Source organism: Leiobunum rupestre, chromosome 3 (genome assembly GCF_980474605.1).
Source record: "Leiobunum rupestre chromosome 3, qqLeiRupe1.1.hap1, whole genome shotgun sequence".
Lineage (NCBI taxonomy): Eukaryota > Metazoa > Arthropoda > Arachnida > Opiliones > Sclerosomatidae > Leiobunum > Leiobunum rupestre.
This window is the reverse complement of record NC_143386.1, coordinates 49821357-49841933: the sequence shown is the minus strand read 5'-3', so window position 1 is coordinate 49841933 and position 20577 is coordinate 49821357. Positions and strand designations below refer to the sequence as shown.

The 20577-nt window shown below is 42.8% G+C and overlaps 1 protein-coding gene across 1 annotated transcript; it reads left to right on the top strand.

Moving 5' to 3' along the window:
- The first annotated feature begins 1101 nt into the window (after positions 1-1101).
- On the top strand, positions 1102-6736 carry LOC149952506 (uncharacterized). The gene is made up of 5 exons (XM_090169725.1): positions 1102-2363; positions 2971-3760; positions 4095-4278; positions 4622-6148; positions 6210-6736. Exons 1-5 carry the CDS (start codon positions 1102-1104, stop codon positions 6734-6736), a joined length of 4290 nt encoding a protein of 1429 aa, XP_090025851.1.
- Positions 6737-20577: the final 13841 nt, after the last annotated feature.

Here is a 20577-nt window from a genome sequence, read left to right as displayed (position 1 = left end):
ATAAGTGTCACTAACTGCGGAATCCCAAAACATGTCACTATGTACGGGGAAGCAAATACCACCGCCAATTGCGGGATACCTATAAGTGTCACTAACTGCGGAATCCCAAAACATGTCACTATGTACGGGGAAGCAAATACCACCGCCAATTGCGGGATACCTATAAGTGTCACTAACTGCGGAATCCCAAAACATGTCACTATGTACGGGGAAGCAAATACCACCGCCAATTGCGGGATACCTATAAGTGTCACTAACTGCGGAATCCCAAAACATGTCACTATGTACGGGGAAGCAAATACCACCGCCAATTGCGGGATACCTATAAGTGTCGCTAACTGCGGGATCCCAAAACATGTCGCTAAGTACGGGGGGAACCAAAAACCGTCGCTAATTGCGGGATAACTATAAGTGTGTGAAAACCTTTAATAATTTGTTAAAGAACTAAAAATAAAACAAGTTGTCGCGAGAAAATATTAAGGCGCCAGATTGTCTGGAAGTAAAATTTCCACTAATGTATTTGTCTATTTTCTTGTATAGTTATAAGCCGAAATATCTCACCCATTGTACGCGCCCCCGTGAATTGCAACACGAGGGTCAAGGTGGGAAAAGTGCAGCGTCACGGGTTGGAACGGAAAGATTTAGACATTCTTTCCACCAGTGGCGCCACCTGACCCCTTGGTCCCTCTCCCCCCTCTTGTAAATCTATAAATACCTCCTCCGCAAAAATGTAACCACTGTCTCTTTCTAAAATTCTCTCATGACTTGACGCGAAATAAAATGTTTCTTTTTCACCAACATCGTTATTATTTAACTATACTTTAAGTCCCTAATCGAGCAGGCAAAAGTAAACCTAGCGTTTTTCAGTCGGCGCTATGGTAAAAATAATTAGCTCTCCCAACCCCGGTAGTTCCTAAAACTACATGGTGCCGAAACCCCGGAAGTAAAAACAGATTAGGGAATAGTTATCGAGATAAAAATAAAGATCCGATACTCGGGAGATCTTTCAACAAAAATCTAATTAACCAGCCCAGACTACGGGAACCAGCGGATCCAATACTTGAGGATCAACCATCCCAGACTACGGGAACCTAAACTACAATGCCGGATCCAGCTCAACAGCCCGACCAGGCGAAGGCGAAACGTGAAGCCCAGTTGATGAATCTAAAGTCATCATGCAAAATCGTTAGATGTCTCGTTACTAGACAAATAACTTCAATCGAGACCCTCATTAACGATTCACACACTACTGCGAAGGATCTAGACGACGCGATCCTGATACTACAACAAAAGGAGGCCGACCTAATTCAATACGACTCCAAAATAGTGGTACTCATCGACAACGATGAGGATATGGAGAGAGATATACATACAGCCTACGAAACATACAGGGAAAAAATCACTTTAATCACCAGAAAAGCCCAGCGCCAAATCCGGAAACTCGGTGATATAACCGGCAATGCGGTTCTCACGAATAACGGCGGTATCGGCTCAGCAAATACTATCGGCGGCGGTACCGGCACTACAATCTCCATCAACGGCGCTACCGGCCTTACGAACTCCATTAACGGCAGTACCGGCTCTACAATCTCCAATAACGGCGGTACCGGCTCTACGAACTCCATTAACGGCGGTACCGGCTCTACGAACTCCATTAACGGCAGTACCGACGCTACAATCTCCATCAACGGCGGTACCGGATCTACAAACCCCATCAATGGCGGAACCGGACTTACGAGCCCCAACACTACAGGAGCAACCGGAACAAACGCATCATTCCAGACGGGGACGAAACTACCTAAACTCGTCCTTCAGAAGTACAACGGAGACATCACCCAGTTCAACAGTTTTTGGAATCAATTTAAGACCGCAATCCATGATAATGTGAGTTTACCAAAAAATGAAAAATTCAACTACTTATTGCCTTATTTAGAAGGCAACGCTAAGTTAGCTTTAGCGGGATTGTACGCGTCAAATGAAACGTACGACGAAGCCATAAAAATTATAGATAATCGATTTGGGCGTTCCGATTTAATTATTCATACTCACATGAGTAAATTGCTTAACATGGAACCCGTTAGAAAAGTTAACGATCATAAAGCACTCCGGCGACTATTTGACTCTCGTGAACTTAATATCAGAAGTCTGAGGTCGCTCGGTGTGAGCACGGTCGCTAACGGTACATTTTTATGCCCCACGTTATTAAAATGTCTTCCTGACGAAATAAGACTCGAATACAGTAGGAAGCACGTGAAAGATGCTAATTGGAATGTAGATGCTCTATTAGAGTTTTTAAAACAAGAAGTAGAAAGCCGAGAAACTTCGGCCCTTTTAGGCGCGGGGGTTTCTAATAATTTCAAGGAGTATAATTCCTATAATTTAAACGAAAATCAGTCTAAAAAACCCTTTAAATATGCAAATTCAGCTTCGGCGCTCACTACCTAATTTCCAAAACAGCAGAAATAATACTAATTATGGGGACAACATTTATTGCGTATTTTGCCAAGAAAATTCCCACAAAAGCTTTAATTGCGTTAAACACTCTCTAGAAAGAATTAGGGACCAACAAAGGTGTTATATCTGTCTCAAGGTCTCGCATCAAATGCAAAATTGTTACTCCAAATTTAAAAATTGCCGCAAATGTAAGAGAAGGCATCATTTCGCGCTATGTGAACAAAACGAAGTGAATAAAGGGTTGGATAACAATAGCGAAATGGGGAAATAAGACGAGAAAGCTTCAGCCAACGTAGCTTGCGCCAAGGCATCAATCGGGGAAGGTGGGAAAACCGTACTACTGCAAACGGCCCTCGCCATAGCTAGACCTCCCAATAATTCGGAGGGGGTGGAAATCCGATGTTTGTTAGATACTGGGGCTCAAGCTTGCTTTATACGACAAGATTTATCGAAAAAACTAGAATTACCAATCGTGGGAAGAATTTAAATAGAAATAAGTAAATTTGGATCGAAAAGTACTTCGCAAGATATTCGAAATAAAGTTAGGTTAACTTTAGAAAATACGCGCAACCCTAAACAAAGGGTAGAAATTATCGCCATTGAGGTTCCGTACGTTTGTAATGCCGTAACGTCTCTAAACTGTGAGGAAGTAGAAAATTACATGCAAATGAAAGGCCTACAATTAGCCGATAGACCTAGTAAAAAATTAACGGATAGCTCTAGCATGGACGTCCTTATTGGAGGAGATTACTATTACGCGATAGTGACTGGAAAGATCGAAAGATTTAGTTCAAGACTAGTGGCGCTAGAAACTTGTTTCGGATGGACCGTACAAGGTCCCTGCGGAGAAAAAGAGGGGGGAATTGGAGTACACTGCAACCAAATCAGCGCTCTCCGAATTAGCGTAACCGAAAGGGAAATTTCCAAAACAATGGAAAAACATTGGACTTTAGAAAGCATGGGTATAGAAGATGGGGAACAAACAAATATGGATCTAAAGAATTCCGAAATAGTGGAAAATTTCAACCGTGAAATTAAAATGATTGACGGTAGATATCACGTAACGTTTCCCTGGAAAACTGATAAATTAGCTTTACCAGATAATTTAGGACAGGCCACTATTAGGGGAAATAGCTTGATTAAAAATTTTAATAAAGACCCAGTATTGTACGAAGAATGCAAGGCGGTTGTTGACGAACAATTACGTTTAGGAATAGTCGAGAAGGTCCCCCAACCGGAAATAAAACCCCCGGGCACGTATTATCTCCCACCACAGGCGGTAAAACGCGACAGCGTCACGACTAAGGTGAGAGTGGTTCTAGATGGATCCTCACACGCTAGGGCGCACCCTCGTTGAATGACCTATTATTCAGCGGACCTAACTTAAACCCCGACTTACTACTAATTTTGTTGAGGTTTAGAATTCATAAAATCGCGTTTATAGCAGATATAGATAAGGCGTTCTTACAAATCGCGCTATCAGAAAACGAAAGGGACTCCGTGAGGTTTTTGTGGTATAACGAGGACTCGAGTAACAAACTAATGGAAAATCATTTTATCCATCTTCGAATGACACGCGTGCCATTCGGAATCACCGCTAGTCCATTTTTACTGGCAAATACCACATTCACCACACGAAGGAGGCCGATAAAAAGGCGGTAACAACCCTGGACCGCGATTTATACGTAGACGATCTAACGGAAGGGGACAAAAGTGTCAGCGAAGCGTTTGACCTATCAGTAAACGTCAACAAGCTAATTAGCAGCGCTAACATGAACTTTCGTAAATGGCAAACGAACTCTCCCGAATTAAGAGCCCTCTGGGGTGAGAAAAAACAAACCCGAAAACACGTTCCTTTATTCGAGGGAAAAGAAAACCCGGGTAATCTAAAAGTATTAGGATTAAAATGGTTAACGGACGAAGATACGTTTTCATTTAATTTGGATGCCCTAATGGACATACTACAAGTCATTAGGCCCACGAAGAGACACGTCTTAAGCGCGATGGCCAGAATATTTGACCCTATAGGAGTCTTGGGCCCCTTTACAATTAGGGCCAAAATAATTTTCCAAAAATTATGGGAAAAACAATTAACCTGGGACCAAGAAATTACGGGGGAACTTCCCACTCCTACGTAACGTTAGGTTATCTAGACACTATTTTAAAGGGAGCGGTAACGTCACTGAATTAGAAATACATACCTTTTGCGACGCTAGCCAAAGCGCGTACGCCACTACAATATATGTCCATTACGTAACTAGTTCCGAAGAAATAGGAGTCTCATTCGTAGCCTCCAAAACAAGAGTAGCACCCCTCAAGAAATTGACTAAACCTCGTTTAGAATTAATGGGCTGCGTCCTTGGTGCCAGATTAACGAACTACATCAGAGACGTATTTTCGAATCTAAATGTTAAGAATTATCTGTGGACAGATTCCACAATCGCTTTACACTGGCTTCAAGACACTCCTACTAATTGGAAGCCTTTCGTTAGCAATAGGGTATTAGAAATTGGAAAATTCACCAATCCTGGGGATTTGAATCACTGTCCTGGATTGCAAAATCCCGCAGACATCCCGACAAGGGGAATTTCAGCTGAAAAACTAAACGCCCACGAAATGTGGGAGGGAGGTCCGAGGTGGCTTCGAGAGCCCAAGACGCAGTGGCCCAGTGATAACCAAGAAGAGCGACGGGTAGATAAAGACGAGCTAGACAGGGAAAGGCGCGCTCACGCTTTAGTAATAAGCTTCGCCCAAAAACCTAGTCTTGATAAGATAATAAATTTAAACAGATTTAGCTTGTTGGATAAGGCTCTTCGAGTCACGGCGTACGTCCTAAGAAATGTAGATCGTACCCATAAACCAAAAAGACAAATAGGCCCAATAACCGCGGAGGAAATGGCAGCGGCCGAAATTAAGTGGATTAAATGCATCCAAGAAAAAACCTACGGCGAGGAACTTACGTTGTTAAAAAACAAACAAACGGTAAAACCATCCTCAAAAATTTCACTTCTCTATCCGATACTTAATGAACAGGGTGTAATATGCGTGGGAGGTCGACTAGAAAAATCAACTCTGGCCTATAATCTAAAACACCCTATTATTTTAAGCCAAAAAGAGCGCTTCTCCGAGCTTCTAATGGAGCGATATCACCGAAATGTACTACACGGTGGCACTCAAATTACAATAGCGCAGGCGCGGGAGAAATATTGGGTAATTGCTGGACGGCAGTTGGCAAAAAAGGTAGTGAAAGGCTGCTTGGCGGGTAGACGAGCTAGGGCTAAGCCAGGACACGCGCCTTCCGCCCCTCTCCCGCAAAACCGAATCGAACAAGCCCCATCATTCGAAATCATTGGGATTGATTTTGCAGGCCCAATTTACATCAAGGGTCCCCAATATTACGAAGGGAAAAGTAAACAATTAGATAAATCCTACATTTGTTTAACCACATGCGCGGTAACGAGATCGTTACATTTGGAGATCATGCCATCTCTTAGTACGGACGAATTCTTATTAGCGTTCCGACGCATGGTTGCCAGGCGCGGCATTCCAAAAGTTATTTACTCTGATAATGCTAAGACCTTTGAGAGAGCCAATAAAGACCTACAAGATATTTGGAAAAATTTAAAACAAAAGGAGTTACTAGAATATTTCGGAAAGGAGGGAATTTCTTGGCAATTTATAGCGGAAAGAGCCAGTTGGTGGGGGGGGGGGTTATGAAAGATTAGTTTCAAACACAAAAACTATACTTAAAAAAGTCTTGGGACGATCTATCCTTAATTACCAGGAAATCGAAACCATATTAGCCGAAACTGAAGCGGCTGTAAATTCCCGTCCCTTGACGTATGTATTTAACGAAGCTAGTGAGCCCGAACCGCTGACCCCGGCACATTTTCTGTTAGGGCAAAGAATAAATTGCCTACCTCCACAAACCTTTCCAAAAATAAAAATCGCCACGTCTCGCGAAGAATTAACTAAGAGATATAAATATCGGCAAAGATTAAATAATAGAATATGGAAAAGATGGCAGTCAGAATATCTACTGCAATTAAGAACCGCGAATTTCGCAAAAAATAAAAATAAGGATAATAGTTTTAAAGTAGGTGAAGTAGTTTTGATTCACCAAGACGTGATAGCAAAACACAATTGGAAGTTAGGTATCATTACCGAGCTCTTCGATAGTAGAGATGACAAGGTGCGTGCTTGTCTGGTAAAAACTCAGAATGGAACTGTAATACGTAGACCAGTTCAGCTTCTATATTCACTAGAACTTTTAAATGACTAAAATTGAAATGTTAAAATTATAAATGTTAAATATTGTGATATTTCGATACCTACATATCCCAGCGGGGAGTGTGAAAACCTTTAATAATTTGTTAAAGAACTAAAAATAAAACAAGTTGTCGCGAGAAAATATTAAGGCGCCAGATTGTCTGGAAGTAAAATTTCCACTAATGTATTTGTCTATTTTCTTGTATAGTTATAAGCCGAAATATCTTACCCATTGTACGCGCCCCCGTGAATTGCAACACGAGGGTCAAGGTGGGAAAAGTGCAGCGTCACGGGTTGGAAGGGAAAAATTTAGACATTCTTTCCACCAGTGGCGCCACCTGACCCCTTGGTCCCTCTCCCCCCTCTTGTAAATCTATAAATACCTCCTCCGCAAAAATGTAACCACTGTCTCTTTCTAAAATTCTCTCATGACTTGACGCGAAATAAAACGTTTCTTTTTCACCAACATCGTTAATATTTAACTATACTTTAAGTCCCTAATCGAGCAGGCAAAAGTAAACCTAGCGTTTTTCAGTCGGCGCTATGGTAAAAATAATTAGCTCTCCCAACCCCGGTAGTTCCTAAAACTAAAAACTACAAAGTGTCGCTAACTGCGGGATCCCAAAACATGTCGCTAGGTACGGGGGGAACCAAAAACCACCGCTAATTGCGGGATACCTATAAGTGTCGCTAACTGTGGGATCCCAAAACATGTCGCTAGGTACGGAGAGAACCAAAAACCTCCGCTAACTGCGGGATGCCAAAACATGTCAATAAGTACGGGGGGAAGCAAAAACCCCCCGCAAAGTGTGGTATGGCAATAAGTGCCGCTAAGATCGGGGGCCCATATAAATGCCGCTAAGTACGGGGGGAATCAAAACCCCCGCTAAGTTCTTGATCCCAAAACATGTCGCTAAGTACGGGGGGAACCAAATTCTCCCGTCAAGTGCGGGATACCAATAAGTGTCGCTAACTGCGGGATCCCAAAACATGTCGCTTAGTACGGGGGGAACCAACAAACCGCCTCTAAGTGCAGTAAAGCAATAAGTGCCGCTAAGAGCGGGGGCCCCAGTAAATGCCACTAACTACGGGAGGAACCAAAAATCCCCGCTAAGTGCGGGATACCAATAAGTGTCGCTAACTGCGGGATCCCAAAACATGTCGCTAAGTACGGGGGAACCAAAAATCCCCCGTTAGAGCAGTAAAGCAATAAGTGCCGATAAGAGCGGGGACCCCAGTAAATGCCACTAACTACGGGAGGAACCAAAACCCCCCGCAAAGTGCGGTATGGCAATAAGTGCCGCTAAGAGCGGGGGCCCATATAAATGCCGCTAAGTACGAAAGGAACCAAAACCCCGCTAATTTCTTGATCCCAAAACATGTCGCTAAGTACGGGGGGAACCAAATTCTCCCGTCAAGTGCGGGATACCAATAAGTGTCGCTAACTGCGGGATCCCAAAACGTGTCGCTAAGTACGGGGGTAGACAAAAACCCCCGCTAAGTGCGGGATACCAATAAGTGTCGCTAACTGCGGGATCCCAAAACATGTCGCTACTACGGGTGGAACCAAAAAACGCGCCGTTAAGTGCGGGATTCCAATAAGTATCGCTAACTGCGGGATCCCAAAACATGTCGCTAAGTACGGGGGAACCAAAAATCCCCCGCTAAGGGCGGGATACCAATAAGTGTCGCGAAGTACGGGGAAACCAAAAACAACCGCTAAGTGCAGGATACCAATAAGTGTCGCCAACTGTGGGACCCCTAAACATGTCGCTAAGTACGGGGGAACCAAAACCTCCAGCTTAGTGCGGTATAGCACTAAGTGCCGCTAAGAGCGTGGCCCATATAAATGCCGCTAAGTACGGGGGAACCAAAACCCCCGCTAAGTTCTTGATCCCAAAACATGTCGCTAAGTACGGGGGTAACCAAAAACCCCCGCTAAGTGCCGGATACCAATAAGTGCCGCAAACTGCGGGAACCAAAAACCCTCCACCAAATGCGGTAAAGCAATAAGTGCCGCTAAGAGCGGGGGGCCATATAAATGCCGCTAAGTACGGGGGGAACCAAAACCCCCGCTAAGTCCTTGATAACAAAACATGTCGCTAAGTACGGGGGGAACCAAATTCCCCTGTCAATTGCGGGATACCAAAAAGTGTCGCTAACTGCGGGATCCCAAAACATGTCGCTTAGTACGGGGGTAGACAAAAACCCCCGCTAAGTGCGGGATACCAATAAGTGTCGCTAACTGCGGGATCCCAAAACATGTCGCTAAGTACGGGGGGAAACAAAAACCCCCGTCAATTGCGGGAAACCAAAAAGTGTCGCTAACTGCGGGATCCCAAAACATGTCGCTAAGTACGGGGGGAAACAAATTCCCCCGTCAATTGCGGGATACCAAAAAGTGTCGCTAACTGCGGGATCCCAAAACATGTCGCTTAGTACGGGGGTAGACAAAAACCCCCGCTAAGTGCGGGATACCAATAAGTGTCGCTAACTGCGGGATCCCAAAACATGTCGCTAAGTACGGGGGGAAACAAATTCCCCCGTCAATTGCGGGATACCAAAAAGTGTCGCTAACTGCGGGATCCCAAAACATGTCGCTTAGTACGGGGGTAGACAAAAACCCCCGCTAAGTGCGGGATACCAATAAGTGTCGCTAACTGCGGGATCCCAAAACATGTCGCTAAGTACGGGGGGAAACAAATTCCCCCGTCAAGTGCGGGATACCAAAAAGTGTCGCTAACTGCGGGATCACAAAACATGTCGCTTAGTACGGGGGTAGACAAAAACCCCCGCTAAGTGCGGGATACCAATAAGTGTCGCTAACTGCGGGATCCCAAAACATGTCGCTAAGTACGGGGGGAAACAAATTCCCCCGTCAAGTGCGGGATACCAAAAAGTGTCGCTAACTGCGGGATCCCAAAACATGTCGCTTAGTACGGGGGTAGACAAAAACCCCCGCTAAGTGCGGGATACCAATAAGTGTCGCTAACTGCGGGATCCCAAAACATGTCGCTAACTGCGGGATCCCAAAACATGTCGCTAAGTACGGGGGGAAGCAAAAAAAACCCACAAAGTGCGGTATGGCAAAAAGTGCCGCTAACTGAGGGATTCCAAAACATGTCGCTACTACGGGTGGAACCAAAAAACGCGCCGTTAAGTGCGGAATTCCATTAAGTGTCGCTAACTGCGGGATCCCAAAACATGTCGCTAAGTACGGGGGAACCAAAAATCCCCCGCTAAGGGCGGGACACCAAAACATGTCGCAAAGTACGGGGGAACCAAAAATCCCCCGCTAAGTGCAGTAAAGCAATAAGTGCCACTAAGAGCGGGGGCCCCAGTAAATGCCACTAACTACGGGAGGAACCAAAAAACCCCGCTAAGTGCCGGATACCAATAAGTGTCGCTTAGTACGGGGGTAGACAAAAACCCCCGCTAAGTGCGGGATACCAATAAGTGTCGCTAACTGCGGGATCGAAAAACATTACGCTAAGTACGGGGGGAAGCAAAAAACCCCCGCAAAGTGCGGTATGGCAAAAAGTGCCGCTAACTGAGGGATTCCAAAACATGTCGCTACTACGGGTGGAACCAAAAAACGCGCCGTTAAGTGCGGGATTCCAATAAGTGTCGCTAACTGCGGGATCCCAAAACATGTCGCTAAGTACGGGGAAACCAAAAATCCCCCGCTAAGGTCGGGATACCAAAACATGTCGCTAAGTACGGGGAAACCAAAAACCACCGCTAAGTGCAGGATACCAATAAGTGTCGCCAACTGCGGGACCCCTAAACATGTCGCTAAGTACGGGGGAACCAAAAACCCCCCGCTAAGTGCGGTATAGCAATAAGTGCCGCTAAGAGCGGGGGCCCATATAAATGCCGCTAAGTACGGGGGAACCAAAACCCCCGCTAAGTTCTTGATCCTAAAACATGTCGCTTAGTACGGGGGTAACCAAAAACCCCCGCTAAGTGCCGGATACCAATAAGTGTCGCTAACTGCGGGATCCCAAAACATGTCGCTAAGTACGGGGGGAACCAAAAACCCCCTGCTAAGTGCGGTATAGCAATAAGAGCCGCTAAGTACGGGGGGAACCAAAAACACCCGCTAACTGCGGGATCCCAAAACATGTCGCTAAGTACGGGGGGAACCCAAAAACCCCCCGCTCTTAGCGGGGGATATTTGTGTCCCCCGTACTTAGCGACATTAATTGGGACCTTCACTCTTAGCGGCACTTATTGTTATCCCGAACTTAGCGGGGGTTTTTTGGTTCCCCCGTACTTAGCGGCATTTATTGGCACCTCCGCTCTTAGCGGCACTTATTCGCATACCGCAATTAGCGGGGGGTTTTTGGTTCCCCCCGTACTTAGCGACATTTTTTTTGATCCCGCAGTTAGCGGCACTTATTGGTTTTCCCGCAATTAGCGGTGGTTTTTGCATCCCCCCTTACTTAGCGACTTGTTTTGGGATCCCGCACTTAGCGGGGGTTTTTGTTTCCCCCGTACTTAGCGGCATTTATTGGGGCCCCCACTCTGAGCGGCACTTATTGCTATACCGCACTTAGCAGGGGGTTTTTGGTTCCCCCCATACTTAGCGACATGTTTTGGGATCCAGTAGTTAGCGACACTTATTGTTATCCCGCACATAGCGGGGGTTTTTTGTTCCCCCGTACTTAGCGCCATTTTTGGGGCCCCCGCTCTTAGCGGCACTTATTGGTATCCCGCACTTAGTGGGGGGTTTTGTATATATATAGCGGAAGACATTGTCATAAATATTTGTGATTATACAATGAATACAATCATAGGCTTCATTAACATGATCCCCAATCTTAAAACTGCATATGTTAACCGCGACGGGATAAAGTTCAATCCCTATCGTGAAAGTTTAATTTTTTAAACTTTTTCGTTAGCCAGTCTCTGGTAAAAAAACAAGTTATTTTGGTATAAAACGTTAGAACATCTTTGGGAAGGGCATCATTTTTACGAGTAAGACGAAACTCTGCAGGACGGGGTCCTGGTGTCGCGGAAGTTATGGGATAACTTCTTATCAAATTTAATTTTTCGGTTTAATTTAATCGGTCGTCGGTCTGACGAAGTTTCAAGGGTTAAAGTTGTTTGATTGTATGCGCGTGGAATCGCGAGTAACTGAACATTTGAACTTGTGTGTGAGTGTCGTGTGAACTTTTTGAAAGACTGTTTGTCAGAATAATACCCCTAGAGCTGAACGTCAACCAAACTGTAAGAATGAAAACTATTTATTATTTACGTTGGATGGTTCCAATCAATTATTGGTAAATTACTAAGTTAGTTAAGTACCGTCCTACTGCCGGTGGGTTTTCTTTATCTCCTGTTAACACTGTCCAATGAACTTTGGGATAAATAAAAAGTAAATTACAATTGTTCTCCGCTCCTTTTTTCCAACTCACTCTCACAACCTAGCAGTGGGGCAATCCCGAATCAAATAAATTTCGATATAACGGCGACGAGCTGAAGCACTCGTCAATTTATCGCGCGGGGTTGGTAAAGCTTTAATAAATAAATCCAGTTCTTCCGAAATCGGCACAAATTAGTCTCAAATTTTACCTAAAGACGAACGGTCGTTATAGTTCTTCTTAAAAATCTGTGTCTAGGTGAGGGTCCCCTTAGTTTAGGTTTATAAAAGGCTAAAGTACCAGTAAACCCATGCTTGTTAGCTTTGTTATGCAGATTTCCGTCCACTGTTTGAACTAGACTTCTTTGCAATTATTATTTTCCTGTTGGGTAAGACATCAAGGGCCATCGATATCCAGTGTTAAACCAATGATTGTATTGTTCTTGAGCCCACAAGAAGTCTGTATGATTTAGATTTTCAAAAATATTTAGTAAATCCTGTGGTAAATAATATTCTCCTTGCGAGTTGGAGGTATTCCTTATATCTTATTCTTATATAACGACCGTTCGTCTTAAGGTAAAATTTTAAGACTAAATCGTGCCGAATTTGGAGAAACTGGCTTTATTAATTCAAACTTTACCAACCCTGCGTTATAAATTGACGAGACCTTCAGCTCGTCACCGTTATATCGAAATTTATTTGATTGGGGATTCCCCAACTGCTAGATTGTGAGAGTGAGTTGGGAAAAGGAGCGGATAACAATTGCAATTTAATTTGTATTTATCCCAAAGTTCATTTAGTTCATTTGGGCAGTGTTGAAAATGAGAGAAAGAAAACTCACCGTCAGCGTGACGGTACTTAACTAACTTAATTACCATAAATTCATATTGGAACCATCCAACGTAAATAATAAAAACAAATTTTTATTCTTACAGTTTTCTTAAGTTTTCAGCTCTAGAAGAATGACTCACAACAGTCTTTCAATTCTTGGTAAAAGTTCACACAATCACTCTCAAACACATTACATCTATGTTCAAACACTCGCGCTTCCACGTACATTCACTCGAAGCAATTATACAAAATTAAACTTTTTTTATTTTTTGTCCAACCTAAGACCTAATTTAACCGGAAACTAAACTTAAAATAACACCGAAACGAAGTTATCCCATAACTTCTACAACACCAGGACCCCGTCCTGCAGAGATTCGTCTCACACACCGAGACTCGTAAAAATGAATGATCTTTCAGAGTTTTTCTAGCGTTTTATAGTAGAATAACTTGTTTTTTAACCATAGTCTGACTAACGAATAATTTTAAAAAACTAAACTTGGCACGATAGGGATTGAACTTTATCCCGCCGCGGTTAACATATGCAGTTTTTTAATACTAGAGGGTGACACTGTTTCATCTCTTAATAATTTTCGCGGCAATTTGAATTGGTACTATGGTGTTGCAAGAAAAAGGTTCATAATTTTAGCAGTGAACATTGAGTCGTCAATAGCTGATAGCTGCCTTGAGTGGCCCTCTGCCGTTTGTGGAACCAGGAGTGGCCATTGAGGTAGTGTTGTTTTGTTGTCTGCCATGGCCTGTAGTTGACCTCGACCAAGTGTTCTGATAGCTGTCGGTGGAAGATTGGTCCTTCCCATTGTTTGTATTGGGTAAGGTGGTGTTTGACCAGTGGCTGCACTGGTTCGGACACGTGCCTCCGCCGGCTGAAGATAGGTTTTCTTCAGGCTGGCGGTTGCCTGCATTGCTCGTGAAGGGCTTGCACAGGGGAAAGGAACAGCCCAAAGCAAGGGAGTCCGAGGAACTGGTGCCTCACCCATGTGTTCGCCTGGCTGGCTTTCATAGGGATTTGGAAGGTGACAGCCTCCCCTGGCTATTCGATACGTGGTAACTGGTCGATATTATGGATTTTGCCATTGTTGTCGCGGTTCTGGAGGTCTATCCGGCCATTTGGTTGTTATTGCGGTCTGTAAGAGTTTCGCTGTTTGCTTTGTAAGTTCATTAGTTCCGTTGGCTTCATCGGAGTCATAGTCACAAAATGACTTGGTTGTTGACGTCTGGACCAGAAGGTTTGGAGGACTGGTTGGCACTGAAAAGACGTCAGGGGTGATGCCGGAAAACCTCGGTCCAGGATCTATTTCTGGCTTCCATTGATATTTCTCGTCGGTCTCTGATTTTGCTCGAAGGGTAGGAGGGGAAGAGTTGTTCGAAGGCAGGTAGTCGTCGGTATAATCCCGGCCTGCTCCGTCAGTAGACATAAATTAGTGTTCCGGCCGTCAGATGATGAGGATATAGCAGTAACCATTGTGACCGTTGGCGTTTCCGTGACGGTTGGTATACCGAGCTCTTCTGGAGTTGGAAGAGAAACACTAGTTAGTTCAGAGTTATTGGAATAAGTTACTTGTTCTTTCTTGGCATCGGTGAAATGGTATGTGCCCGGCTCTGGTGTACTTGGTTTCTTTGCATGGTCTCCAGCCGTTAGTGGGATACTCAGTTGATCCCCATTAAATCGAATGATGAGGTTATTGGATCTGCAATCCAAGCAGGCTCCTATCTTGACTAACCAGTCGTACCCTAGTATGATAGGAAAGGAGGACTCCTTAGAGAATTAAGCCACACTCTGGGATCCCCCCATTCTCTGACACCCCCTTTTAATTTATGGGATTTTTTTTTTAAAAAAATTAATTTTTTTTTCACCCTTTTTTATGACTGGGACTTTTTTTCATGGACTCGATTTACGGGATTTTTTATGACGTACTATGGGACTTTTTTCGTGCACTCAATTTACAGGATTTTATTTTTTATGGACTCAATTTACGTCTGCTCCCGGGTAACTAACGCCAACGTATTAGACTTATGGCATTTTGTATACGATGTAACCTTGACCAAACTATGATATGTGAAATAAGAATTTGATTTAGAAAAGTTATGCATTTTTATTGGCAGCTAAATTGATTTAATAATAATAAGAAATAAATAAAAATATGAAATAAACATTTTAATTAATTAATAGTAGACGCGAAGAACTTCGTCAATGCTGAAAACCTCCTCTGGGAAATCCCAATAATATTGGACCCTCTTAAGAAAGGCAACTAGCCCAACGAAGGTAGAATTAGGCGGTGTCACCCTATAGAGACAACAATAACGTACTTATAAAATAATAACAATAATAATAAATAAGTAACCAAATGGGAATTTACACAGGGAGCCAAAACCGTTTCCCATTTTCCAAGGAGATTCTAGTTCTATTAAGAAGAAGCAGAAAACATTAAATAAAATGTAGGAAACTAATAGCTAAATGGTAATTTACGTAGGGAGGTAAACTCTTTCACCGATTGCCAGGGAGAATATGGATCTATAAAAAAAATGTATAAAATGTAGAAACAAAACGTCAAACGGGAATTCAAAAAATTTACCCAAGCACCCAGAAATATTCACCCGCAGCACAACCTTCCGGGAGAGTTGTAAAGCTAATGTATTAAAATAATTGTTTAGACCATATAACTAATAAACTTAAAGCATCACGAACCTAATGATATAATTTAAATAAAAGAACTTGCTTGTTATATAGATAATCAATGCCGTAATAATAAATTTTTTGGAAGAGATAGAATATACTACAACCGGAGCGAATAACAGTCTGATCTAAATTGCGGGGAGTGTTTCGCCAACAGCCGCTAATGGGACCCCTCATATGGGGGTGGACACGGGGAAACATCTGCGTCAAGCATATCCCTCGATATTAGGTAACACCTCAACCAGACCCGGTATATGTTAAAGAAAGAAGGAATCTTAAAGATGAGCGGGCAGACCCCCAATCCTCTTAGAAGAAATCGTTTTTGTGAAAACAGAACCAAATGTTTATTGATAAAAAATATATTTATTATCATTATTATTATTATATAAAAAGTAAGTAAAAATATATTTTAAAGTATTTGAAGAGAAAAACGATGAATGATAGCGATTAATTCCTGGGCAATTAACCTGGTCCACACTTCTAACTCGGGCCTCTCTTGAATAAAGTCCCGAGCCTGGTGGTATAGCTCGGTTGTTAGACTGAATATTTAAAACCACAAATTAGTCGTTTGTTACGGACATTTTAGAATAAACGTTTATTACCCGCAATTAAGCACTGCATACAAGAACCAGGTTGAAGAGGCAGTCTTGGACAGAATTGAGGTCTTTTTAAAGTTAAGGGAAAAAAGGTTTAAATATATACGAATACCGAAAAAATAAAATATTTAAACTTTTACAGTTGATAGCCGAATGGTTGATTTTCCCGGTAATATGGCGGGTTCCTGTGCCCAGGATAATGGCGCTGATGATGGTGGTGTTGGTCGGGGTCTGGCATTGGTGGGCTACGAATAACGTTTTTTAGATATTTTTTTCGTGCAAACGGGCAATATAAATTCAAAAATGGATTAAAAATAAGTACTGACCTCGCCGTACCCAGCCGTTCAGGTATTTCCTCGACGGAAGGAGCCGGTGAAAGAGTCGCGGGGATAGGAGAAGGAGAGCGTGGAGAGTACATGTTTCAAGTGTTGATAGTATTAATGAAATGAGGCACTGATCATGGGTAGACTGAGCTGTTGGGGTTTGTATATGTTTTTTTTTTTTCAATGAGGGCGTTCTTAATATTGAGAAAACCATTCCCACAAGCTTAAGACATTTTTTGCCTAGCCATGTTTTTCGGTCTTGACGGCGTTAGGATGTTGATATCCAATTTCATTTGACAGATGTTGGCAGATGCTGATCAAGATCACCTCCTCTTAACGTAATTTGAAGAAAAAAGTCAAGCACTTGGAGGATTATTAGAATAGGCGTTTATTATACGCAATATAGTTGCGATGGTAAAGTTAAATGAGGGCCGTAGAATTTTGGAAAACCATTTTTCCCACGGAAAAGTTGTTTACGAAACATTATTTAGTCAAGATGTTCTTCGAGTAACTTCCCCCCGACATTTGTTTATATACAAGCCTAAAACCAAAATTATTTAAGTTCATTGGAAAGGACAAAATTCCTAGGGGGCCCCAGCGAGTCAGTGGGGAAATCATTCCAACGCTTGAATTGTCGAGGAAAATAGTATCAAGACACTATTTACACTGTCTCTTGTGCTAGCCTAAAAAAACCATAAGTATCTAGTTTCAAAAACCTAATGCAAAAAAACATACATAGGCCTAACTAAAATGACTCATAAATATAGGAAAGAATGACACGTGCTATATTTCATACGCCATATGTGATTTTTTTTTGAGAATTTGCATTAACAGGCCCAGGACGCGTTTGGGGATAAAAAGGCCAGCCAAGATCATGGCGACCATCACTTGGAAACTAGAGTTCCAAGAGTCTTAAATTTTCTAATTTGATCCAGAAAAAAAGTACCAGAATGTCGGCAGAACAGCTCTTAGCAGATTTGCGATACTTAATTCGGATTCGCCCCGTAAGTTTATTTTTTTTTGTACAATTTTAATTTTAATCTGGCGTCTTTAACTCGTTGTTACGATGATTTGACCAATTGCGTACCGAACTGTGTTACCGATAGTAATTTAGTTAAAACGTTTAGAGAAATAATTGAGTACCTCGGCCAGATCCCTCTAACACCTTTTAAATGCAATAATCGTAGCGAGTTAAATAATTTAATTCAAAATACCCCGACCTACGCTTTAACACCCGAATTCGAAATACAATGTCGGGACAGGAATGATATTTTATATGCATTGGGAGATGATTTTGAATTACCAATTGATTATAACACGGCTGATTATTTCGCGGAATCAAACGCTAGGAACGAACAACCTAACAGCCCCGGTTTAGATTTTCTAGCCAATGATTTTGAGTTACCAACCTTATACAACACTGATATTAACAAAGGTATGAGTCCACGCCTCGCCCAGGACGATTCCAACGGAATTTATTCTATTGATCAATGCCCGTTTTCCGGCCATAACTGGTTGACACCCGCTCGCGAAATATCTGACACGAGCGAGTCGGACTTATCGCGATACGGCGTAGTCACGCCTGATAATACGCGACTAGAATCCAACGCGGTAGAGAGAATAAATCTGGAAAATAACTCGGCTAGGAGCGAAGAAGAAGAAATTTCAAAGTTCTCTACGAGCGCTCCGGAGGACTTTGAAATTTTTAACTATCGCCATCTATCGGCCGAAAGAGAAAGATGGAGCATTTTATCGTTAAATCAAACGAGTCGGATACAGGTTCTAGCAATGATACATCTCCGGGAAGCAAATCAATTCGGTTAGAGCCTATAGGTTCGCCAAATAACGCGAAACGGGAAACAAGGTGGTCAGGACATGATACTGGTTTCACATCTAACGCGAAACGGGAAAAAAGGTGGTCAGGACATGATACTGGTTTCACATCTAACGCGGATACATTATCAATAAGCGAATTCGTTAGTATAAACGCGTGTAACAATGTTTATATGGACCATAACGCGTCTCAGCCTGTTAGTATTCAGGGCTCACCCGCATCAACTGTATACCCTGATGAGGATGATAATTCTCAATCCGTCCGCTATGTTTGAAAATTCGAGTACCTCGCGTAGTTCTTCGGGCTCTAATGAAAGTATATCTAGTGATAGTTCGAATCATACACCATCACCACCGGCGCAGCAGCCCCAACACGGTGGTGGTATTGCCTTAAACGATGCTGTTGTGCAGCTGGAATTACCAGCCCAATTTGAAATCATAGACGATGGTGAGAAAGCTTATCCAAAATTTAATTTCACTGGTAGATATCTCACGGTGCGTTTCGTTGGTGACGTAGAGTTAGGTATAACGCAATTTGTTACGTACATTTTCGAGCAATTAATGGACGACGACCAGGTTCAAATAACTTGTACGTCAGAAGCGTTTCCGAGTAAAGTCTTGGAAATTTCTTTCCGTAAAAAGTCTCCACTTGAGCCCAGTAGCGTATACGACCTTTTAGACGGGGAGATTTACGAAGATGAGAAAGAAGATTTCTGGGGCGCTCCCGTTTTTTTTCACTCTGAACGTTGTCCGATTACCCCACGGTGGTGCGCGCCTAAGAAATCGCGGCTTGAAACAACACGTTCGATATATTCGCGATAAACGTTGTTTCATTTCGATTAAAAACAGAGATAAATTATGTCTAGCACGAGCGCTCGTAGTCGCGATGGCTAAACTCAAAGTAACGCAAAATCCGGGCGTCAAGAACTTTTATATCGAATATAAAAACCTTTATAAGACCAACTCGGTTCATCAAACGACCAGGGCTGAATCATTATGCCAGGAAGCGGGGGTTTTTAGGCAAGAGTGCGGGAGCTATAATAGCCTAGTGCAGTTTCAATTTATTCTTTCCGATTTTCAAATAATTGTCTTCGAAATAAGAAACGACAAACCCGAAGTACTCTTTAAGGGGGAAGATGGGAACCCTGGTAACCCGCTTTATTTGATATGTGAAAATAACCATTACGATGTTATATCAAAATTAACACCCTTTTTCAGTACTACCTATTCGTGCCCCATTTGCTTAGTGGGATTCGATAAAAAATCACGACATTCGTGCGCTGTTTATTGTAAATTATGATGCCGGGCTCTAAATTGTCAGGGTGACTTAATTCCGTGCCCACAATGTTTGCGATCGTTCCGTGGTAAGGATTGCTTCGACGCGCACTTGCAGTCCACGTCCACTACTGAGCCTCTTTGCGCTAAAATAATGTTTTGCAAAAAATGTCACAAATACTTAAATTACCGGTATAAGAATACTTTACATCAATGTTACGAAGTCTACGGCGTTATTTGCAAAGCTTACAACTCCTATCCTCATCTTTGCTACGTCCAGCCTATAAAGGAATCTCATACCGACGTGGCAATTCCGAGAGCCAGGGGGACATTTCAAAAGCCAAAATATATATTTATCTATTATGATATCGAGAGTATTCAAAACAAACGCAGCAAGAACAACACTATGGCATACGAGCATGAGCCGTTTCTACTGGTTTCGCAAATGGTCTGCGGAGAAGGTATCGACGAGAAAGATTCGAGCTACGTTTGCCCCGTGTGTGTTCGGTATAGCTCTCGGCAGCGAATCTTTTTAGGCGAAGGCGTAGTGAACCGATTCGTCGAATACCTACAGACACTAGCGATATAAAATCGATTTATTTACTTGCGCACACGGCCAAATGTTACGATCTGCAATTTGTTTTTAGATCTATTCTGAAAGTGGATAAAAAGGTCTCTCCGTTTAGCATTATAAACGGGATAAAAATTATATTTCTCAAATGTTTTAATTTTAATATCTTAGATTCTTACTCGTTCTTGATAATGGCTTTATCTAAATTTAACAAGACCTTTGGTTTAGGGGCCTCATCGACAAAAGGGCGGTTCCCCCATCTATTGTTTAACTGCGTCGAAAACAATTTCAACCCTAACAAACCCGAACAGACCAACTATACTACCGCCAAGGGTGACCCTTTCCCGCCTTGGAAGCGTATGGTGTTA

Coding starts and splice junctions, on each gene's coding strand:
- LOC149952506 (XM_090169725.1), top strand. CDS start 1,102: ATGCCGGATCCAGCTCAACAGCCCGACCAGGCGAAGGCGAAACGTGAA. Junction 2,364..2,970: donor GTTTCTAATAATTTCAAGGA/GTATAATTCCTA, acceptor TGGATCGAAAAG/TACTTCGCAAGATATTCGAA. Junction 4,279..4,621: donor CGAATTAAGAGCCCTCTGGG/GTGAGAAAAAAC, acceptor ACTATTTTAAAG/GGAGCGGTAACGTCACTGAA.